At 50.0% G+C, this 20,613-nt stretch overlaps 1 protein-coding gene across 4 annotated transcripts in view; it reads left to right on the top strand.

Moving 5' to 3' along the window:
- Window positions 1-12,145: 12,145 nt before the first annotated feature.
- The window catches only part of LOC144491424 (E3 ubiquitin-protein ligase RNF168-like), a 34,180-nt gene continuing 25,712 nt past the window's right edge, over window positions 12,146-20,613 (top strand). For 2 of the 4 annotated variants that reach the window (XM_078209232.1, XM_078209231.1), the window contains exon 1: window positions 12,146-12,690. In XM_078209232.1, the coding sequence (XP_078065358.1) occupies window positions 12,366-12,690 (325 nt within the window). In that variant the 5' untranslated portion in view covers window positions 12,146-12,365. Of the gene's footprint in view, window positions 12,750-20,613 lie in introns of all 4 variants that reach the window. The other 2 variants (XM_078209234.1, XM_078209233.1) reach the window with 2 other exon arrangements.

The following is a 20,613-nucleotide window of genomic DNA, read 5'->3' on the forward strand; positions in this document are numbered from 1 at the left end:
GTTAAATTCCAGACTTTTACACTCATTTGAAACAAAATCTAAATCCAAGCATCATATGGTCATATATGAAGGGTCATGTGGACTGGAAACGTTGCCTGTTTTTCTCTTCACAGATGCTGCCAGACTTGCTGAGTACTTATCCAGCATTTTCTGTTTCTATTTCAATTGTGTGATGGGCACTGACTCCTTAATGCTAAATTAAGTGAATCCATGGGATAAATCAAACAAAAATAACATGTTGTTTTGATGAAAGGTCATCGAGTTAAAACATTGCTGCCGAGCCTGTTGAATATTTCCACCATTTTCAGTTTTCATTTCAGATTTTTAAAAAAATAACAAGTCTGTATCTTTAATAGTGGAATCCTCCATGACTGCAGTGTTTCTGCAAGTCACTCTTTTGGCAACTTTGCATTGGTTTTACTTATTGCTTGCCTGCGCCAATTTGTTGCCTTTAGTTATCGGTATCGTTGTAAATTCAGCATTCTCATGGGATACTTGGACTCTTGTCCTACTCTCCTTCCTAACATGCTCCCAAACGTAATGGAATGTCACCCGCTGCATTGGAAAACAGTACGCCTGAGCCCAAGAGTTTGGAGTGATTTGCTACAAGTGCCGTTATCCCAGACACATAGAACAATGCACAGGACAGAGGGTTGGCTAATTAACGGGAAACAGAGTGCTGGTATGAATGGGTCATTTTCAGGCTGGCAGACCATAACTAGTGGGGTGTCTTAGGGACCAGTGTTGGGGTCTTGACTATTTACAATCTATATTGGATGAAGGAGTTGACTGTATTGTATTGTAGCAAAATTTGATGACAGTACAAAGATAGGTAGGAAAGCAAGTTTTGAGGACAGAGTCTGCAAAAGGATATTGATAGTAAGTGAGTGGGCAAATACTTGGCCGATGGAGTATAGTGTGGGAAAATGTGAGATCATTCAGTTTGGCAGGAAAAATAGAAAAGCAAAATGTTATTTAAATGGAGAAAGACTTCAGAATGCTGCTGTACAGAGGAACGTGGGTATCCTTGTATATCAATCACAAAAAATAATTGGGGAAGCAAATGGAATGCTGTCCTTTATTGCAATGGGGTGGAGGGGGGGGGGGAGGGGGGGGGGGTTGGTTGGAGTTTAAAAGTATGGAATTCTCGATACGATTGTACAGAACATTGGTCCACCACACCTTGAGAACTGCGTACAGTTTTGGAAGGATATACTTGTATTTGAAGCAGTTCAAAGAAAGTAAACTAGGCTGATTCTTTGGATGAAGTCGTTGTCTAATGAGGAATGGTTGAGCAACTTGGGGCAAGAGTCACTGAAGTTTAGAAGAATGAGAGGTGATCTCATTGAAATGTATAAGATTCTGAAGAGGTTTGACAGGATGGATGACGAGAGAATGTTTCCCTTCATGGGGGAAATCAAGAACTGGGGCACAGTTTAAAATAACAAATCTCCCATTTAAGGCGGAGATGAGGAGGAATTTCTTCTCTCAGAGGGTTGTTAACTTTTGGAATTCTCTTCCCAATTGAGCAGTGGTGCCTGGCTGATTGAATATATTGGTTATTGGATAATAAAGTTCTATTCTATTCTATATTCAGGGCTGACTTAGATTGTTACAAAAGCAAAATAAGACGGATGCTGGAGATCTGAAATGGAAACAAAGTGCTTGAAAAACTCGGTGGATTTGGCGCATCTTTGGTGAGAGAAAGAAAGTCAATGTTTTGAGTCCAATATAACTCTACAGAGCTGGACACATTTCTGTTCTACAAGGGAGTCAAAGGTTATGGGGTTGCAGGCATAGAGTTGAGGCCAGGATCATGATCTTATTAAATGGTGGAGCAGGCTTGAAGGCCAAATGGCCTACTCCTGTTCCTATTTCTTACATACTCCATGTTGCAGATGTCTCCATGCTGCAGTAAACGGATTTATCTTAATGAAGAATTGAAATTCATTTTGCGCTTTCCATGATGCCAGGACACCTGAAAACACTTTATTTATTGCCAGTGAAGTACTTTTGAAGTGTTCTCACTGTTGTAGTGTAGGAAATATTATAGCCAGTTTGTGCTCCATAAGCTCCCACAAAGTGCAATGAAGTAAATGATGAACGAGGTCATGTTTTAGATGCTGGTTAGGACTTCAAAATATTGCCAAGGGATCTGTTACATCCACCTAAAATGGCAGAAGAGGCCTTGGTTTCACAAAATATTGCACTTCTGACTGTGCAGCACTCCTACGATGCACCATTGGAGTGTTAGCCTGGATTTTGTGCTCAGGTCTCTGGACTAGATCCTGGACCAACAGCCATCTCACTCAGGTGCAAGGGTACTACCACTGAGCCAGTGCTGACACCAGAAGAGAGTGAATATTACATAAGAGCCATGGTGAAGTTTTTTCAGAATGGTATAGAAGTAAATTAATGTGTCCCTAAAAAGCAAACTAACATGGACATCATTTCCTCTGTCAATCTTTCCTGTTCAGTGCAGTCATGTGTAAATGGGTCGATTGGGGTGATGCAGAGCCATGATCAACAAAATGCTTAAAGTGCCCAAGATATATCATGTGTTCTTGCACATGTTATGATGCAGTGAAATACATGCATCTCTTACAACCTTAATTACCCAGCACCCTGAGTCAAGGAAGGGGAAGAATTAACAAATTATACTGAGTCATGCGATTTTTAATTAATTCATGGGATGTGGCCATCGCTGGCTAGACCAGCGTTTATTGCCCATCCCTAATTGCCCTCGAGGTGGTGGTGGTCAGCTGCCTTCTTGGACTGCTGCAGTCTGTGTGGTACAGGTACACCCAGTGTACTGTTAGGGAGGAAGTTCCAGGACTTTGACCCAGCAATAATATATTCCCACGTCAGGATGGTGAGTGACTTGGATGGGAACTTGCAGGTGGTAGTGTTCCCATGAACACTAAAGTGGATTTGACTATCTCAGGCTGTTGCTTGTCTCGTCTGTGATACAACCCTCCCAAATTTCATGGGGTCCAGAGTTGATATTGATGACTCCCAGGGTCATCAGAACAACATTATTTTTGTTTGATTTATCCCATGGATTCGCTTAATTTAGCATTAAGGAGTCAGTGCCCATCAGACGATTGAAATAAAAACATAAAACGCTGGATATACTCAGCAGGTCTGGCAGCATCTGTGAAGAGAGAAGATGGTAATGTTTCGAGTCCACATGACCCTTCATATATGACCATATGATGATTGGATTTAGATTTTGTTTCAAATGAGAGAGTAAAAGTCTCTCCCAATTTTGGCACAAGCCCCGAGGTGTTAGTAAGTAGGACATTGCAGGGTTGACAGGGCTGGGTTTGCCTTTGTTGTTTCCGGTGCCTAGGTCAACACTAGGTGGTCTGTTTGGTTTCAGTTATTTTTATTAACTTGTTGGCCATTTCAGAGAGCTGTTAAGAATCAACCACATTGCTGTGGGTCTGGAGTCACATATAGGCCAACAATAATTTCCAAAGAATATTAGTTAACCAGGTGGGTTTTTACAACAATGGTTCCATGGTCATCATTAGACTTTTAATTCCAGATTATTGAATTAAAATTCCACCATTTGCCATGGTGGGATTCGAACCCGGGTCAGCCAGAGCATTACCCTGGGTCTCTGGATTACTTGTCCTGTGGCAACACTCTCTCTGTGCTGTAAAACTCTTATGAAGCCAATACCACCACCCGTCTCCCCTTATTGCAGTCTCCCTGGACTAGAAATGTCACAGTTCATTGCTACAGTAAAATGAACTTGAGTAAATGTCTCATCATGAAGAACAAAATCCTCAAATGTTCTTTCAGAAACTCGGACCAATGTGATCCAGAAACAGTCTGCGCTGGAAAATAAGGTGCTGGTTTGGCTGCTGTCATGATGGTGGAAAGAATAAATTGTCCTGGCTAGAGTTAATCATGTTCTTTTGTCTTGCAAGCCAGGAACAGCTCATCAATAAAAATCATTTATTTTTAAAATTGACTAAATTGTAATATTCTCAATAAATTGCAAATTCATTATGCAATAAATTGCTCCTGTGAATTTCACATCGATTGAAACAAGTAAGCTGCCAATTAGCTTCAGACCATGGTCTGTGTGCATTTGATGAGGACATGTCCTCATTACACTAGACAGCAGAGATTGAATTGCAGCACCAAGTGCTATCAGCTCACAGGCCTATCACACCCGGTCTGTGGACAGCACCTAATATAGCTTTCCTGGTTTCTGGCTGAACTCTTTCTACAGGTCATAGTAACTTATGTGCAGCATAATAATTTAAACATTCCCTCCCTCTTCCACCACCAACACGCAGTCTCTGCAGTGTGTGCTATCTGCAGGGTACACTGCAGCCTGTCAACAGCAAGCTCCAGCCCCATGACCTCTGGCACTAAGCCTAAGCCAGATCAGGGTCACTGATACATGGGAACACCCACACCTCCTGGTCATACACCATCCTGATTTGGACAGATATCACCAATTGTTCACTGTTGCTGGGTCAGAATTCTGGAGATCTCTCCCCATCACTAATTCTCTCCCTATGAACACCATGACTGCATCTTCGCTACTAGAATCATAGCAGTTCAGGAGGGTGGCCCACCACCACCTTCAGTAAATAAATGCTAAGACACCTGAATCCGCAGACGGAAGAAGTCAATCACTGTATTTTATGGGCAAATTAATTCAGGATCATTATTTAAGGATAACTCATAAACAGGTGATTTGACACTGGCTGAAAACTGGGGTAAATCTGGACAGCTGGGAAGTTCCAGTAGATTTCTGATGAAAGGTCATCCACCTGACATGTCAACTCTATTCCTTACTCTGCAGCTGTCAGCATTTTATGTTTCTATTTCAAATCTTAAGTATCCCCTGCCTTTTCTATTAGAGGTTTCCAGAAACATTTCCAGGAGATGGTTAAACATGGAATCATCTCCTAGCACAAACTGTGCAGCCATAGTGGGTGTGGGGCATTTTTAAAAATTCTTTCCAGGACTGTGGGAATCACTGGCTAGGCTAGCATTAATCGGCCATCCCTAGTTGCGCTTGAGAAGGTGATGTTGAGCTTCCTTCTTGAACTGCTGCAGTCTGTAGGGTGTAGGTACACCCACAATGCTGTCACGAACGTAGTTCCAGAATTTTGATCCAGTGATAGTGATATATTTTCAAGTCAGAATGGTGAATGGCTTGGAAGGGAACTTCCAGGTTGGAGTGTTCTCATGTGTTTGCTGCTGTGTGGTGGTCACAACTGTGGGTTTGGAAGGTGTTGTCGAAGGAGCCTTGATGAATTGCTGCAATGTATCTTGTAAATGGTATACACTGTTGCCACTGTGCATTGGTAGTGGAGGGAGTGAATGTTTGTGGATGGGGTGCCAATCAAGCAGCTTGTTTTGTTCTGGATGGTGTCGAGTTTCTTGTGTATTTTGGGAGCTGCACTCAATCAGGCAACTGGAGAGTATTCCACCACACTCCTGACTTGTAGATAGTGGACAAGCTTTGGGGAGTAAGAAGTGATGTGGAGATGCCAGCGTTGGACTGGGGTAGGCACAGTAAGAAGTCTCACAACACCAGGTTAAAATCCAACAGCAGAAGCTTCCGGGGTGCTCACCTGATGAAGGGCAGCGCTCCGAAAGCTCGTGCCACCAAATAAATCTATTGGACTTTAACCTGGTGTTGTGAGACTTCTTACTGGGAGTTAGGAGGTGAGTTACGTGTTATAGGATTCCTAACCTCTGACCTGCTCTTCTGGCCACAGTATTTATCTAGCCAGTCCAATTTAGTTTCTGGTCAATGGTGACCCAGAGGATGTTGATAGTGGGGGAATTCAGCGATGGTAATGCTATTGAATATCTAGGGGTGATGGTTAGATTCTCTCTTGATGGAGATGGTCATTGGCTGACACTCGTATGACATGAATATTACTTGCCCTCTATCAGCGCAAGCCTGGATATTATCCACAGAATCACAGAACTCTTATGATGCAGGAGGAGAACATTCGGCCCATCGTGTTAACACTGGCTCTTCAAATCAGCATCATGATTTAATGCCATTCCTCTGCCTTTTCCCCACAACCTTGCACATTGTTTATAAACAAATAATCATCTAATACCTTCTGGAATAGTTCAATTGAACCTGTCTCCAACATACTTCAAGGCAGTGCATTCCAGATCCAAACCACTCTTTCTGAAAAAGTTTTTCTCCCATCACATTTGCATCTTTAGCAAATCACTTTAAACCCTGCCCTCATACACTCAATCCTTTTATGAGAAGGACAGTTTCTCCCTATCTACGCCACCTGACCTACACATCTTTGGACACAAAGTTTTTTTTTAAAGTTATTTATTAGTCACAAGTAAGGCTTACATTAACACTACAATGAAGTTACTGTGAAATTTCCCCTAGTTGCCACAGTCCAGCACCTGTTTGGGTCAATGCACCTAACCAGCACGTCTTTCAGAATGTGGGAGGAAACCGGAGCACCCGGAGGAAACCCACGCAGACACGGGGAGAACATGCAAACTCCACACAGACAGTGACCCAAGCCAGAAATCGAACCCAGGTCCCTGACGCTGTGAAGCAGCAGTGCTAACCACTGTGCCACCGTGCCTTTATCATGGTGAATCCATCTACCCGCACATCTTTGTAAACTCTACACAATCACCCAAGGCTGGAATTGAACCTAGGTCCCTGGCGCTATGAGGCAGCAATCCACCCACTGCACCAGTGTTGCCCTTCAATGATCTTGGGAAGGTGATGGCCTAATGCTGTTATCAGCTAATGTTCTGGGGACCGGGTTCAAATCCTACACGGCAGATGGTGGAATTTGAATTCAATAAAAATATCTGGAATTAAGAATATACTGATGCCCATGAAACCATTGTCGATTATTGGAAAAACCTATCTGGTTCACTAATGTCCTTTAGGGAAGGAAATCTGCCATCCTTACCTGGTCTGGCCTGCATGTGACTCCAGATGTGGAGATGCCGGCGTTGGACTGGGGTAAACACAGTAAGAAGTTTAACAACACCAGGTTAAAGTCCAACAGGTTTATTTGGTAGCAAAAGCCACACAAGCTTTCGGAGCTGCAAGCCCCTTCTTCAGGTGAGTGGGAATTCTGTTCACAAACAGAGCATATAAAGACACAAACTCAATTTACATGAATAATGGTTGGAATGCGAATACTTACAACTAATCAAGTCTTTAAAAAACAAAACAACGTGAGTGGAGAGAGCATCAAGACAGGCTAAAAAGATGTGTATTGTCTCCAGACAAGACAGCCAGTGAAACTCTGTGGGGGTTACAAATAAGACCATAAGACCATAAGACATAGGAGCGGAAGTAAGGCCATTCGGCCCATCGAGTCCACTCCACCATTCAATCATGGTTGATTTCAACTCCATTTACCCGCTCTCTCCCCATAGCCCTTAATTCCTCGAGAAATCAAGAATTTATCAATTTCTGTCTTGAAGACGCTCAACGTCTCGGCCTCCACAGCCCTCTGTGGCAATGAATTCCACAGACCCACCACTCTCTGGCTGAAGAAATTTCTCCTCATCTCTGTTCTAAAGTGACTCCCTTTTATTCTAAGGCTGTGCCCCCGCGTCCTAGTCTCCCCTGTTAATGGAAACAACTTCCCTACGTCCATCCTATCTAAGCCGTTCATTATCTTGTAAGTTTCTATCAGATCTCCCCTCAACCTCCTAAACTCCAATGAATATAATCCCACGATCCTCAGACGTTCATCGTATGTCAGGCCTACCATTCCTGGGATCATCCGTGTGAATCTCCGCTGGACCCGCTCCAGTGCCAGTATGTCCTTCCTGAGGTGTGGGGCCCAAAATTGCTCACAGTACTCCAAATGGGGCCTAACCAGTGCTTTATAAAGCCTCAGAAGTACATCCCTGCTTTTGTATTCCAAGCCTCTTGAGATAAATGACAACATTACATTTGCTTTCTTAATTACGGACTCAACCTGCAAGTTTACCTTTAGAGAATCCTGGACTAGGACTCCCAAGTCCCTTTGCACTTTAGCATTATGAATTTTGTCACCGTTTAGAAAATAGTCCATGCCTCTATTCTTTTTTCCAAAGTGTACGACCTCGCACTTGCCCACGTTGAATTTCATCAGCCACTTCTTGGACCACTCTCCTAAACTGTCTAAATCTTTCTGCAGCCTCCCCACCTCCTCAATACTACCTGCCCCTCCACCTATCTTTGTATCATCGGCAAACTTGGCCAGAATGCTCCCAGTCCCGTCATCTAGATCGTTAATATATAAAGAGAACAGCTGTGGCCCCAACACTGAACCCTGCGGGACACCACTTGTCACCGGTTGCCATTCTGAGAAAGAACCTTTTATCCCAACTCTCTGCCTTCTGTCTGACAGCCAATCGTCAATCCATGTTAGTACCTTGCCTCGAATACCATGGGCCCTTATTTTACTCAGCAGTCTCCCGTGAGGCACCTTGTCAAAGGCCTTTTGGAAGTCAAGATAGATAACATCCATTGGCTCTCCTTGGTCTAACCTATTTGTTATCTCTTCAAAGAACTCTAACAGGTTTGTCAGGCACGACCTCCCCTTACTAAATCCATGCTGACTTGTCTTAATCCGACCCTGCACTTCCAAGAATTTAGAAATCTCATCCTTAACGATGGATTCTAGAATTTTGCCAACAACTGAGGTTAGGCTAATTGGCCTATAATTTTCCATCTTTTTTCTTGTTCCCTTCTTGAACAGTGGGGTTACAACAGCGATTTTCCAATCCTCTGGGACTTTCCCTGACTCCAGTGACTTTTGAAAGATCATAACTAACGCCTCCACTATTTCTTCAGCTATCTCCTTTAGAACTCTAGGATGTAGCCCATCTGGGCCCGGAGATTTATCAATTTTCAGACCTTTTAGTTTCTCTAGCACTTTCTCCTTTGTGATGGCAACCATATTCAACTCTGCCCCCTGACTTTCCTGAATTGTTGGGATATTACTCATGTCTTCTACTGTGAAGACTGACGCAAAGTACTTATTAAGTTCCTCAGCTATTTCCTTGTCTCCCATCACTAGATTACCAGCGTCATTTTGGAGCGGCCCAATGTCTACTTTTGCCTCCCGTTTGTTTTTAATGTATTTAAAGAAACTTTTACTATCATTCCTAATGTTACTGGCTAGCCTACCTTCATATTTGATCCTCTCCTTCCTTATTTCTCTCTTTGTTATCCTCTGTTTGTTTTTATAGCCTTCCCAATCTTCTGACTTCCCACTACTCTTTGCCACATTATAGGCTCTCTCTTTTGCCTTGATGCATTCCCTGACTTCCTTTGTCAGCCATGGCTGCCTAATCCCCCCTCTGATAACCTTTCTTTTGTTTGGGATGAACCTCTGCACTGTGTCCTCAATTACTCCCAGAAACTCCTGCCATTGCTGTTCTACTGTCTTTCCCACTAGGCTCTGCTTCCAGTCGATTTTTGTCAGTTCCTCCCTCATGCGCCTGTAATTACCTTTATTTAACTGTAGAACCTTCACATCTGATTCTGCCTTCCTTCTTTCAAATTGCAGACTGAATTCTACCATATTATGATCACTGCTTCCTAAGTGTTCCCTTACTTTAAGATCTTTTATCACGTCTGGCTCATTACATAACACTAAGTCCAGAATAGCCTGTTCCCTTGTGGGCTCCATCACAAGCTGTTCCAAAAAGCCATCCTGTAAACATTCAATGAATTCCCTTTCTTTGGGTCCACTGGCAACATTATTTACCCAGTCCACCTGCATATTGAAATCCCCCATGATCACTGTGACCTTGCCTTTCTGACATGCCCTTTCTATTTCGTGGTGCATTTTGTGCCCCTGGTCCTGACCACTGTCAGGAGGCCTGTACATAACTCCCATTATGGTTTTTTTGCCTTTGTGGTTCCTCAACTCTACCCACACAGACTCCACATCGTCTGACCCTATGTCGTTTAGTGCTATTGATTTAATTTCATTTCTAATTAACAAGGCAACCCCGCCCCCTCTACCCACCCCTCTGTCTTTTCGATAGGTTGTGAATCCCTGGATGTTTAACTGCCAGTCCTGAACCCCCTGCAACCACGTCTCTGTGATGCCTACCACATCATACCTGCCAGTCACAATCTGGGCCACAAGCTCATCTATCTTGTTCCGGACACTGCGGGCATTTAAATATAGCACCTTTAATTCCCTATTGACCGTCCCTTTTTGTTTTCGTAGTGTGGTGGACCTTGGTCTACTGAGCCTTTCCAGACACTGTGTCATATTTTGTGAGATGGGGACTATCGTAACCTCTCCTGAGTGCTGTCTTTTCGTGATTTTTTGTAATCCTAAGCAGCTACGCTTCCCACTGATTCCTTCACCTCTTGGTTCCCTGACTTTCCCTTCCCCCCCAATCTCTAGTTTAAAGTCCTATTGACCACCCCATTAGTGTGACATGAACCCAATATCCCGGTTTAGGCCGTCCTCGTGTGTGCGGAACTTGGCTATCAGTTTCTGCTCAGCGACTCTGCGCCGTCGTGTGTCGTGAAGGCCGCCTTGGAGAATGCTTACCCGAATATCAGAGGCCGAATGCCCGTGACCGCTAAAGTGCTCCCCAACAGGAAGAGAACAGTCTTGCCTGGTGATTGTCGAGCGGTGTTCATTCATCCGTTGTCGCAGCGTCTGCATAGTTTCCCCGATGTACCATGCCTCGGGACATCCTTTCTTGCAGCGTATCAGGTAGACAACGTTGGCATTCGGCCTCTGATATTCGGGTAAGCGTTCTCCAAGGCGGCCTTCGCGACACACGACGGCGCAGAGTCGCTGAGCAGAAACTGATAGCCAAGTTCCGCACACACGAGGACGGCCTCAACCGGGATATTGGGTTCATGTCACACTATTTGTAACCCCCAGAGTTTCACTGGCTGTCTTGTCTGGAGACAATACACATCTTTTTAGCCTGTCTTGATGCTCTCTCCACTCACGTTGATTTGTTTCTTAAAGACTTGATTAGCTGTAAGTATTCGCATTCCAACCATTATTCATGTAAATTGAGTTTGTGTCTTTATATGCTCTGTTTGTGAACAGAATTCCCACTCACCTGAAGAAGGGGCTTGCAGCTCCGAAAGCTTGTGTGGCTTTTGCTACCAAATAAACCTGTTGGACTTTAACCTGGTGTTGTTAAACTTCTTACTGTGTGACTCCAGAGCCACAGCAAAGTGCTGGACTCTCAGCTGCCCTTGGGCAACGAGGGACAGCAATAAATGCTGCCAGCCAGTTCAACCTGGTGTTGTGAGACTTCTTACTGTGTTTACCCCAGTCCAGCGCCGGCATCTCCACATCATGTCAGCCAGTGATGCCCATGCCTCACGAATGAAAAAAAAAGAATAAAATCTATGCACATATACACCCAGGCCCCTCTTCTCTTGCACTCCATTAACAATTGTACCCTTATTTTATGTTGTCTCTCCATGTTCTTCCTAACAAAATGCATCACCTCACACTTCTCTGCATTCAACTTAATCTTGATGTGGAGTTAATGTAAGTGTTAATCTTGATGTGGAGCTGTTCCGTCTGGAGACAATAGACATCTCTTTAACCTGTGTTTAATGCTCCCTCCACCCACATTGTCTGTACCTTTAAGACCTGGCTGGCTGTAGGGATTCGCATTCTAATTAGTATTCTGTAACTTGATTTCTGTGTCTCTGTGCACTGTTTGAGAGCACATTTCCACTCCATCTGACGAAGGAGCAGCACGCTCCGAAAGTGTATGGTATTTGCTACCAAATAAACCTGTTGGACTTTAACCTGGTGTTGTAAGACTTCTTACTGTGTTCAACTTAAGCTGCCATCTATCTGCTCATTTCACCAATTCGTCCATGTTCTTTTCAGGTGGACTCACAGTTTACAACTCTTCCAAGTTTCATAACATCCACAAACTTTGAAAGTGACCACTGCACACAAAATGTAGCTCATTAACAGATATCAGGAAAAGCAAGGATGCCAATACCGCTCCCAGATCCAAACCTTGCTCCATTTGCACAAGAGTTGCTTCAGTGTCCAGACAGCCCGGCGCAGCCGCACTGCACTAGTTTGGTTGCCAGGGGAGAACACGCGTAGTCGCAGTGGGATCGAGCGGTTGCCAGGATGCGCAGCCGCAGTGCGGCGGTTGCCGGGGAGAACGCGCGCAGCCGCAGTGCGGTCGTTTGTGCTCGAGCGGGAAATGGCAGTGATTTGAAGAAAGGCGGCGGTTGTGGGGAGTTTTCCCTCAGCCAGGCTGGGGGGAGGGGAGGAGGGCTTGGCAGCCTCTCTACCCCCTTCAGAATTGCACCGAGAAGGTGAGGGAACGCAGAGCCACTCCCAATCTGGACTGGAGCGGCCACAATGGGGCGAAAGAGACGGAGCGGCCTGGCCGAACCCGAGGCCCCGCTCCAGCCTCCGGCCCTCAGCCTGGCCGAGTGCCTGTGCCCGGTTTGCCAGGAGCTGCTGGCGGAGCCGGTGACGCCGCCGTGCGGACACTCGCTGTGCCTGAGCTGCTTCCAGCAGACGGTAGAGATCAGTAACCTGAACTGTCCGCTGTGTCGCCGCCGCCTGTCCAACTGGGCGAGGACCAAGGCCCGAGGCGGCAGCCTGGTAAACACCGAACTTCAGGAACAGATCCGGCAGCAGTTTCCGCAGCAGAGGAATGAGGAACCCAGTGACCAAGAGGGTGAGTCACAGGCGGGGAGCAAAACATCATGTGTAAAAACATTAAAAAGACAAGTAAAGGTACAGAAATGATACAATATTCGGCCCATATTGTCCATGCCGACCTACTAACACCCGGATGCCCTTTTAATCATACCTTCCCGCACACGGCCCATAGTCCCACAGCTTCCAGCATTTAAGGTGCAGATCCAGGTACTTTTTTTTTTAAAAAGGGTTTAGGGTTTCTTCCTCCTCCTCCAACTAAGGCAGTGAATTCCAGACACCCACCACCCTCTACATAAAAAAGCTCTTCCTCATGATCCTTTGATGCTTCTGCCGTTTAACTTGAATCTATGCTAGGTGTTGATGCATGGAAAATTTGCAATAAGGTAGACAAATTAACAGCGCAAAATAGTATTCAAGGGTACAATATAATATATTATTGTCACAAGTATTGGAATACAGTAAAGAGTGTTGTTTCTTGCATGCGATACAGACAAAACATACCGTTCATAGAGTACATAGGGAAGAAGGATAGGGTGTAGGATATTGTGTTACAGTCATAGCTAGGGTATAGAGCAAGATCAACTTAATATATGGTTGGTCCATTCAAAAGTCTGACGGCAGCAGGGAAGAAGCTGTTCTTGAGTCTGTTGATTCATGATCTCAGATTTTCTACCTTTTTTCCTGAGGGAAGAAGGTGGAAAAGAGTATGTCTGGGATGCGTTGGGTCCTTATTTATGCTGATTGTTTTTCCGAGGCAGCGGGAAGTGTAGACCGAGTCAATGGAAGGGAGGCTGGTTTGCTGATGGACTGGGCTACGTTCACAGTTTTTTGTAGTTTCTTGTGATCTTGGTCAGAGCAGGAGCCATACCAAGCTGTGATACATCCGGAAAGGATCCTTTCTATGGTTGCATCAGTAAAAAATGATGAGAGTTGTAACAAACATGTTGAATTGCCTTGGTCCCCTGAGAAAGTAGAGGCGTTGGTGGGCTTTGTTAACTATAGTGCCAATCTGGAGGGACCAGGACAGGTTGGTAATCTGAACACCTTGAAACTTGACCATTTCCACTTCATCGCCATTGATGTAGACGGGGCATGTCCCCCACTACGCTTCCTGAAGTTGATGACTATCTATACGTTTTACTAATATTGAGGGAGAGATTATTGTCATTGTACCATTTCACCGGATCCTCTATCTCTTTTCTCGACTCCGTTTCATCATTGTTTGAGATCTGACCCACTATGGTAGTGTCATCAGCAAACTTGAAAATGGAGTTGGAGCAGAATTTGGCCAGAAGTGTCATAAGTGTATAACGAGTATAGGAAGGGGCTGAGAACATAGCCTTGCAGGGCACTGGTATTGAGGATGATTGTGGAAGAGGTGTCGTTGCCTATCCTTCCTGATTGCAGTCTGTGGGTTAAGAAGTCTAGGATCCAGTTGCAGAGGGAGAAGCCGAGCCCTAGGCCACAGAGTTTGAAGATGAGTTTTGTTGGGATAATGGTGTTGAAGGCTGAGCTATAGTCAATAAATAGGAGCTGACATAAGTGCCCTTGTTAAGTTTATTTATTATTCACAAGTAAGGCTTACATTAACACTGCAATGAAGTTACTGTGAAATTCCCCTAGTCGCCACAGTCTGGTGCCTGTTTGGGTCAATGCACCTAACCAGCACGTCTTCAGAATGTGGGAAGAAACTGGAGCACCCGGAGGAAACCCACGCAGACACGAGGAGAATGTGCAAACTCCACACGGACAGTGACCCAAGCCGGGAATCGAACACGTGTCCCTGGTGCTGTGAAGCAGCAGTGCTAACTACTGTATTACTGTGCCACCCAGGTTATTCAGGTGTTCTAGGATTGAGTGTAGGGCCAGAGAGATGATGTCTGCTGTGGATCTGTTACGGCGATAGGCAAACTGTTGTGGATCCAGGCAACCTGGTAGACCAGAGTTGATGCATGCCCTTCGAAGCACTTCATAATGATTAGATTACATATGATTGATTTGTGGTAGTATCATGCTGGAATTGGTGGAGGATGATCCTTTGAATGCAGAGGCCAGTGGGCTGGAAAGTGAAGACAGGGAGGCTCTATCATGGCTCTGGGAGTGAGGGGAAGGGGTAAGGGCAGAGGTGCAGGAAATGGGTTGAACCTGGTTGAGTGTGCCGTCAACCACAGGTAGGGGGAAACTGGTTAGGGAGAAGGGCAGACATGTCAAAGGTACCATTTTCAAAGGTGACATCATTAGAACAGATGTGATGGTGGTGGAGAGAATGGGAGAACGGGATGGAGACCTGACAGGAACCAGGATGTGAGGAGCTGGAGTTGAGGTAGCTGTAGGAGCCGGTGGATTTGAATATTGGTGGTCAATCTTTCACCAGAAATGGAGACAGAGAGATCTGGGAAGGGAAATGTCAAGAGATGGACCTTGTGAAACTAAGAGAGGGATGGAAATTTGAAACAAATGGTCCAGATAGGAAGAAAGGGAAAGGAGATGGTGGTGTTGTTAGTTAAGGATAAAATCAGCGCAATGCTCCAAACGGTAGTGTTAAGGTAGACATTAAACGGGAAATTAGATGCATGTAACAAGGGTGCGACCCTCCCCACCTACCCCACCCTCCCTTATTTTCCCCTACTCGCATACGCCCTGCTGTACATCTGGGCAGTCTTGGGGTGGGCGTAGCACTCCCTTGAAAGGATGGTGACATCGCCAGCGTCGCCGGTGGCAGGGCCTTCTCGGCCCACCTATGCGGGCGTGGCGGCTGCCAGAGCCCCCGCCGCTCCCAAGGCCCTGCCGCCATTTTCCCTAATCACGCGGCAGCTCGGGGTAAAGTGCTACGCCCACCCCGACATGTCTATCGAGGCCTGCGTAAAGGCAATGGCTGGGGTTGTCGGCCCCTCAGCCATTGTCGCGGCCTCGAAGATGTATGGCCAGGCCGTATTTTTCCTGAAGGCCGAGCGGGCGGTCCACCTCGCCCTGGAGAGGGGGCTCACGGTTGGCGGGACGTTCCTGGCGGTGGACCCATTGGAGGCCACCGCCCATAAGATCGTGTTATCGAACGTCCCGCCTTTCCTACCGAGTGAGCTCCTCCTCCCCCACCTCCATCTACTGGGGGAGGTCAGGTCCGGGTGCAGCCGATCCCGCTCGGCCTTCGGGACCCCTCCCTCCGCCATATATACTCCTTCCGGCGCCAGGTTTTTGTCCGCCTGGCCCGGGAGGAGGAACTGGAGGGAGGGTTCAATATCCCCCATGAGGGGACCACTTACCCGGTCTTTTGGTCCGCGGACGGTGTGCGGTGCCATGCCTGTAAGGAGGCGGGGCACGTGAGGAAAAACTGCCCCGTCTCCAAGGCCACCGACCGCCAACCCAAGGCGGCCGCAGCTGGCACCGCAGCCCCCTCTCCCCCCAAACGAGTACCATCTGCCCCCCCGCGAGGGGAGGCCACGCCGGCAGCAGCTGTCACCTCAGCTGCCCCCCCCCCCCCCCCCCACCTGCCGGGCCCGTGGGCTCTCCGGGGCCTAGTGCTGGGTCCGGCGCCGCGGATGCCCGGGATCATGGGCCCGAGCATGGGGGGGTTAGCGACCCCGAGCCGGCAACACTGGCGACGCCGCCACCTAGGGGGGACGTGACGGGGGAGCAGGGGGGGTGCGGCAAGGCGAAGAGGGGTGAGGGGCCTCGCCTGCCCGAGGGCAGGTTAACAAAAAGAGACGGGGCCCCTCAGGCACTGTGGAGTTCGAGGTCTGCGTGCCCCTCCCTCCTTGTGAATCATCTCCTGCCGTGCCCCCACCTGTCTTTGTGCCTTGTCCCCTGAAAAAAGGGGGCAAGGCACCCTATAAATCGAAACATGTGCTGCCTCAGTCCCCCGGCGAGGAGTCCCCGGGGCCGGGTGGCAGCGGGGCCCCCGCGGCTCCGTTCCACCCGGCCGGTTACAACCCGGAATTCTTTTTTAGTATGTTGGGGGACTGGGGCGACACCCCAATGTTCGTGTCCCCGTGCGGCGGCGGCGAGGAGACGATCCACTCGTCCTCTCCGTCCCGACCTTGGACGCTGGACATCCCCAACCTCAGTCCGAAGGTTGCACCGGACCTGGGGGGTGTCCAAGCGTCTGGGGCAGAGGGGCGACTGGGCCGCCGTCGCACGGGGGCCCGCAAACCGGGAAGGGTGAGCCCGGGGGAACCCCTCCTCCACCGATCCTGGGGGTGGGATCGGGGAGGGGCTAGTTGGCGGCTCCATGCCGCCTGCCGTACGTCCTGCGGCGGGGGACTCTGAGTCGAGGGGCGACCGCCCTGAGAAGGTCAGCGGCTCGGTGGAGGGCACGGGGACACTTTTGGAGTCTGCCCAGAGCGAGGCGGGGGCCTCCCTCGTGCCCCCCACCGAGTCGTCCGTCATCCCCTCCAAGGACCTCAAGGTCTTTGTCCGTAACCATTCTGGTCGCTCCGACATAATCCGGCTAGCCCTCGGCCGCTGGCCGGACCTGGCGTGGCTCGTCCGGTCCGTGAGGGCATGCTCGCATGCCTCCCCGGGCCTGGAGAAAATAGAGCGGCGCTGGGTACTGCGGTTCCTCCACGGGCTCGAAAAGGTGGGGGGCGGACTGGCGAAAATTGCGCCAGCGCCCCCCCACACACCTAGTTAAGTGGTGACGGTGGCACAAAGCTGCTGACATGAAGGTGACCATAGCCAGCCTCAACATCAACGGCAGCAGTGAGCCACACCGCAGGTTCCAGAACTTCTCGGTCCTCCGTGACGGGAAGTATGCGGTGTTTCCTGCAGGAAACCCACACCGTTCCGGGAGACGAAGCCCAATGGCTCCTGGAGTGGCGAGGGGGGGTCTACATGAGCCACCTCACGCTCGCTTCTAGCGGGGTGGCTATCTTGTTGGCCCCGCGTTATAAGCCGGAGATCTTGGGGGTCAAGGAGCCGGTTGCTGCACTTGACGGTCCGTGAGGGGGGCGTGGTCATTCACTTGCTGAATGTCTACGCCCCGGGCGGCGGACCGCAGCAAACGACTTTCTACGAGAAAGTGTCCGCTCACATCGACACCATCGCAGGGGGCGAATGCATTATCCTCGGGGGAGATTTCAACTGCATCCTCGAGGCACGGGACCGCACCGGCCCCTGGCTGCGCACTCCGGCGGTGGTGAAGTTGCGGGACCTGCTCGGGTCCCACGACTTGGTGGACGTCTGGAGACATCTCCATCCTGGCTCCAGCGCCTTCACTTACGTGAGGCCTGGAGTCGGAGCGTCCAGGCTCGACCGCCTTTACATTTCGAAGGCGCACGTGTCCGGCGTGTCTTCGGTCTCCATGCGGTCGGTGTCGTGCACGGACCACAACCTGGTGTGGGCGGACTTTGCGCCGTCTCGCATCCGGCAGGGGTCCGCGTACTGGCACTTTAACAACACGCTGCTGGAGGACGAGCGCTTCCTGGACTCGTTCCGTCGATTCTGGGCCGGCTGGAGAAGGAAGCGGGGAGGCTTCCCCTCCTTGAGGCTCTGGTGGGATGTGGGCAAGACTCACGTCTGTACCTTCTGTCAGGGGTACGCGAGGGGGTCGACAAAGAGGCGGAAATCCAGGCTCGAGGAGTTGGAGAAGGAGGTGCTCGACCTGGAGGCACGTCTCAGTCAGCCTGACGCGGACCCGGCCCTGCGTTCGGAGTACAGGGAGAAGAAGGGCGCGCTGCGGGACCTGCAGCTTGCCAGGTCTCGCGGCACGTACGTGAGGTCGCGGCTCCAGTTCCAGGTGGACCTGGACCACGGCTCCCCCTTCTTCTACTCGCTGGAAAGAGGGCGGGCTAACCGTCAGCAGCTCCTTACGCTGCTGGCCGACGACGGTTCCCCCGTCTCGGATCCGGAGGGCATCCGGGCCATTGCCCGGGAGTATTACACCTCGCTCTTCTCTCCGGATCCGTCCAGCGAGGATGCCCGCAGACCTTCTGTGGGAGGACCTGCCGCAGGTCAGCCCGGAGGGCGTCGGCAGGTTCGAGGCCCCTACCACCATGGCCGAGCTGACCGGCGCCCTAAATGGCCTCAGCCGGGGCAAGGCCCCTGGGCTGGACGGGCTGACAGTAGAGTTCTTCAGGGCGTTCTGGGACGTCCTGGGGAGCGACTACGCGGGGGTCCTGGGGGAGAGCGTCGCTACCGGGGAGATGCCCCTTTCGTGACGCAGGGCCGTCATTGCCCTGTTGCCCAAGAAGGGGGATCTCCACCTGCTGAAGAACTGGCGCCCGGTCTCCCTCCTCAGCACGGATTATAAAATCTTTGCCAGGGCTACAGCTTCACGCCTTGGATCCGTGCTGGACCACATGATCCACCCTGACCAGTCCTACACGGTCCCGGGCCGTTGTATACATGATAATCTCCACCTGGTCCGGGACCTAATACATCACACCCAGAGGACTGGTCTGTCGAGCGCCTTCTTGTCATTAGATCAGGAGAAGGCGTTCGACAGGGTGGAGCACGAGTATTTACTCGGGACTCTGCGGGCATTCGGATTCGGGACGCATTTTGTCGCCCGGATCCGATTACTGTACTCTGCCGCAGAGTGTCTGATTAAGGTTAACGGGTCCCCGACGGCGCCCCTTCGCTTTGGGAGAGGAGTACGGCAGGGCTGCCCCTTGTTCGGCCAACTGTATTCCGTATGCGTGGAGCCATTCCTGCGCCTCTTGCGGAGGAGGTTGTCAGGTTTGGCCCTGCGCGGACCGGACGTAGGTGTGGTCCTGTCAGCTTACGCCGACGACGTGCTCCTCATGTTCACGGACCCGGCTGACCTGCGGAGGATGCGAGAATGCCAGGCGGTGTACTCCGTCGCCAGGATCAACTGGGCCAAGTGCTCCGGACTCCTTGTCGGTCCTTGGGAGACGGACCCCCTTCCGGAGGAGCTCAGGCCTTTCACCTGGAGCAGGACCAACCTCCTCTACTTGGGGGCCCATCTCTGCCCAGCCGAGGAATCCTGGCCGCCAAACTGGCGGGAGCTGGAGGCCAAAGTCTCCGCCCGCCTGAGTCGCTGGACAGGACTGCTCTGAGTGCTGTCCTGTCGCGTCATAAACCAGATGGTCGCCTCCATGCTGTGGTACCGGCTGGTCCCTTTGACCCCTCCCCCTGGCTTTGTCGCCGATATCCAGAGAACCCTCCTGCAGTTCTTCTGGGACAATCGACTGCACTGGGTCCCTGCTGTGGTCCTGTATCTCCCGCTTGAGGAGGGCGGACAAGGTCTGGTGTGCCTCCGCACTCAGATAGCGACCTTCCGCCTCCAGGCCCTGCAGAGGTATCTTTACGTTGAGCCCCCTCCACAGTGGTGTGCCATGGCGACGTATTTCTTCCGCCACTGGCACGGCCTCAATTATGACGTGCAGCTCCTGCATATCGAACTGGGGCGTGCTTCGACCGCCCTGCAGGAGTTGCCCGTCTTTTACCAGGACCTCCTCACTGTCTGGAACAAGGTCGCCTCGCGACGCAGCTCTCCCCCGTCAGGAGTAGCGGCTCTCGTGCGAGAGCCGCTGCTCAGGAATCCGCTCCTCCAGCCGTATAACTTCAGGTGGCTGGCGGAGAGGAGGGCTGTGGACGCCGGGGTGACCAGAATTGGGGACGTGCTCGATGGCGGAGGAGCGGGCTGGATGAGTCCCCGCGTGCTGGCTGAGTGCGCGGGGACGTCCGTCCGGCACGCGACCAAAGCCATCCTAGACCTTAGGACGGTCGTGCTCGGCCCCGAAACTGCACGCAAACTCGAGACGGCGCAGGCGTGCGGTGGGATCCCGCCCGAGCGTTCCCCTGTTCGGGCGGAATTCCACATTGGCCCAAAGCCTCAGCCCCCCTCCCTGGGTGAGGTGCCCCACAGCCTGAGCCGCCTCGCGGAAATGCCCTCTGTGCCTTTTTCTACCGCGCGGAGGCGTTTCCTGTGCGGGCTGCTGCTGCACACCTTCCACTACTGCCTCCTCGCCTGTCGCCCGGA

Source organism: Mustelus asterias, chromosome 3 (assembly GCF_964213995.1).
Source record: "Mustelus asterias chromosome 3, sMusAst1.hap1.1, whole genome shotgun sequence".
NCBI lineage: Eukaryota > Metazoa > Chordata > Chondrichthyes > Carcharhiniformes > Triakidae > Mustelus > Mustelus asterias.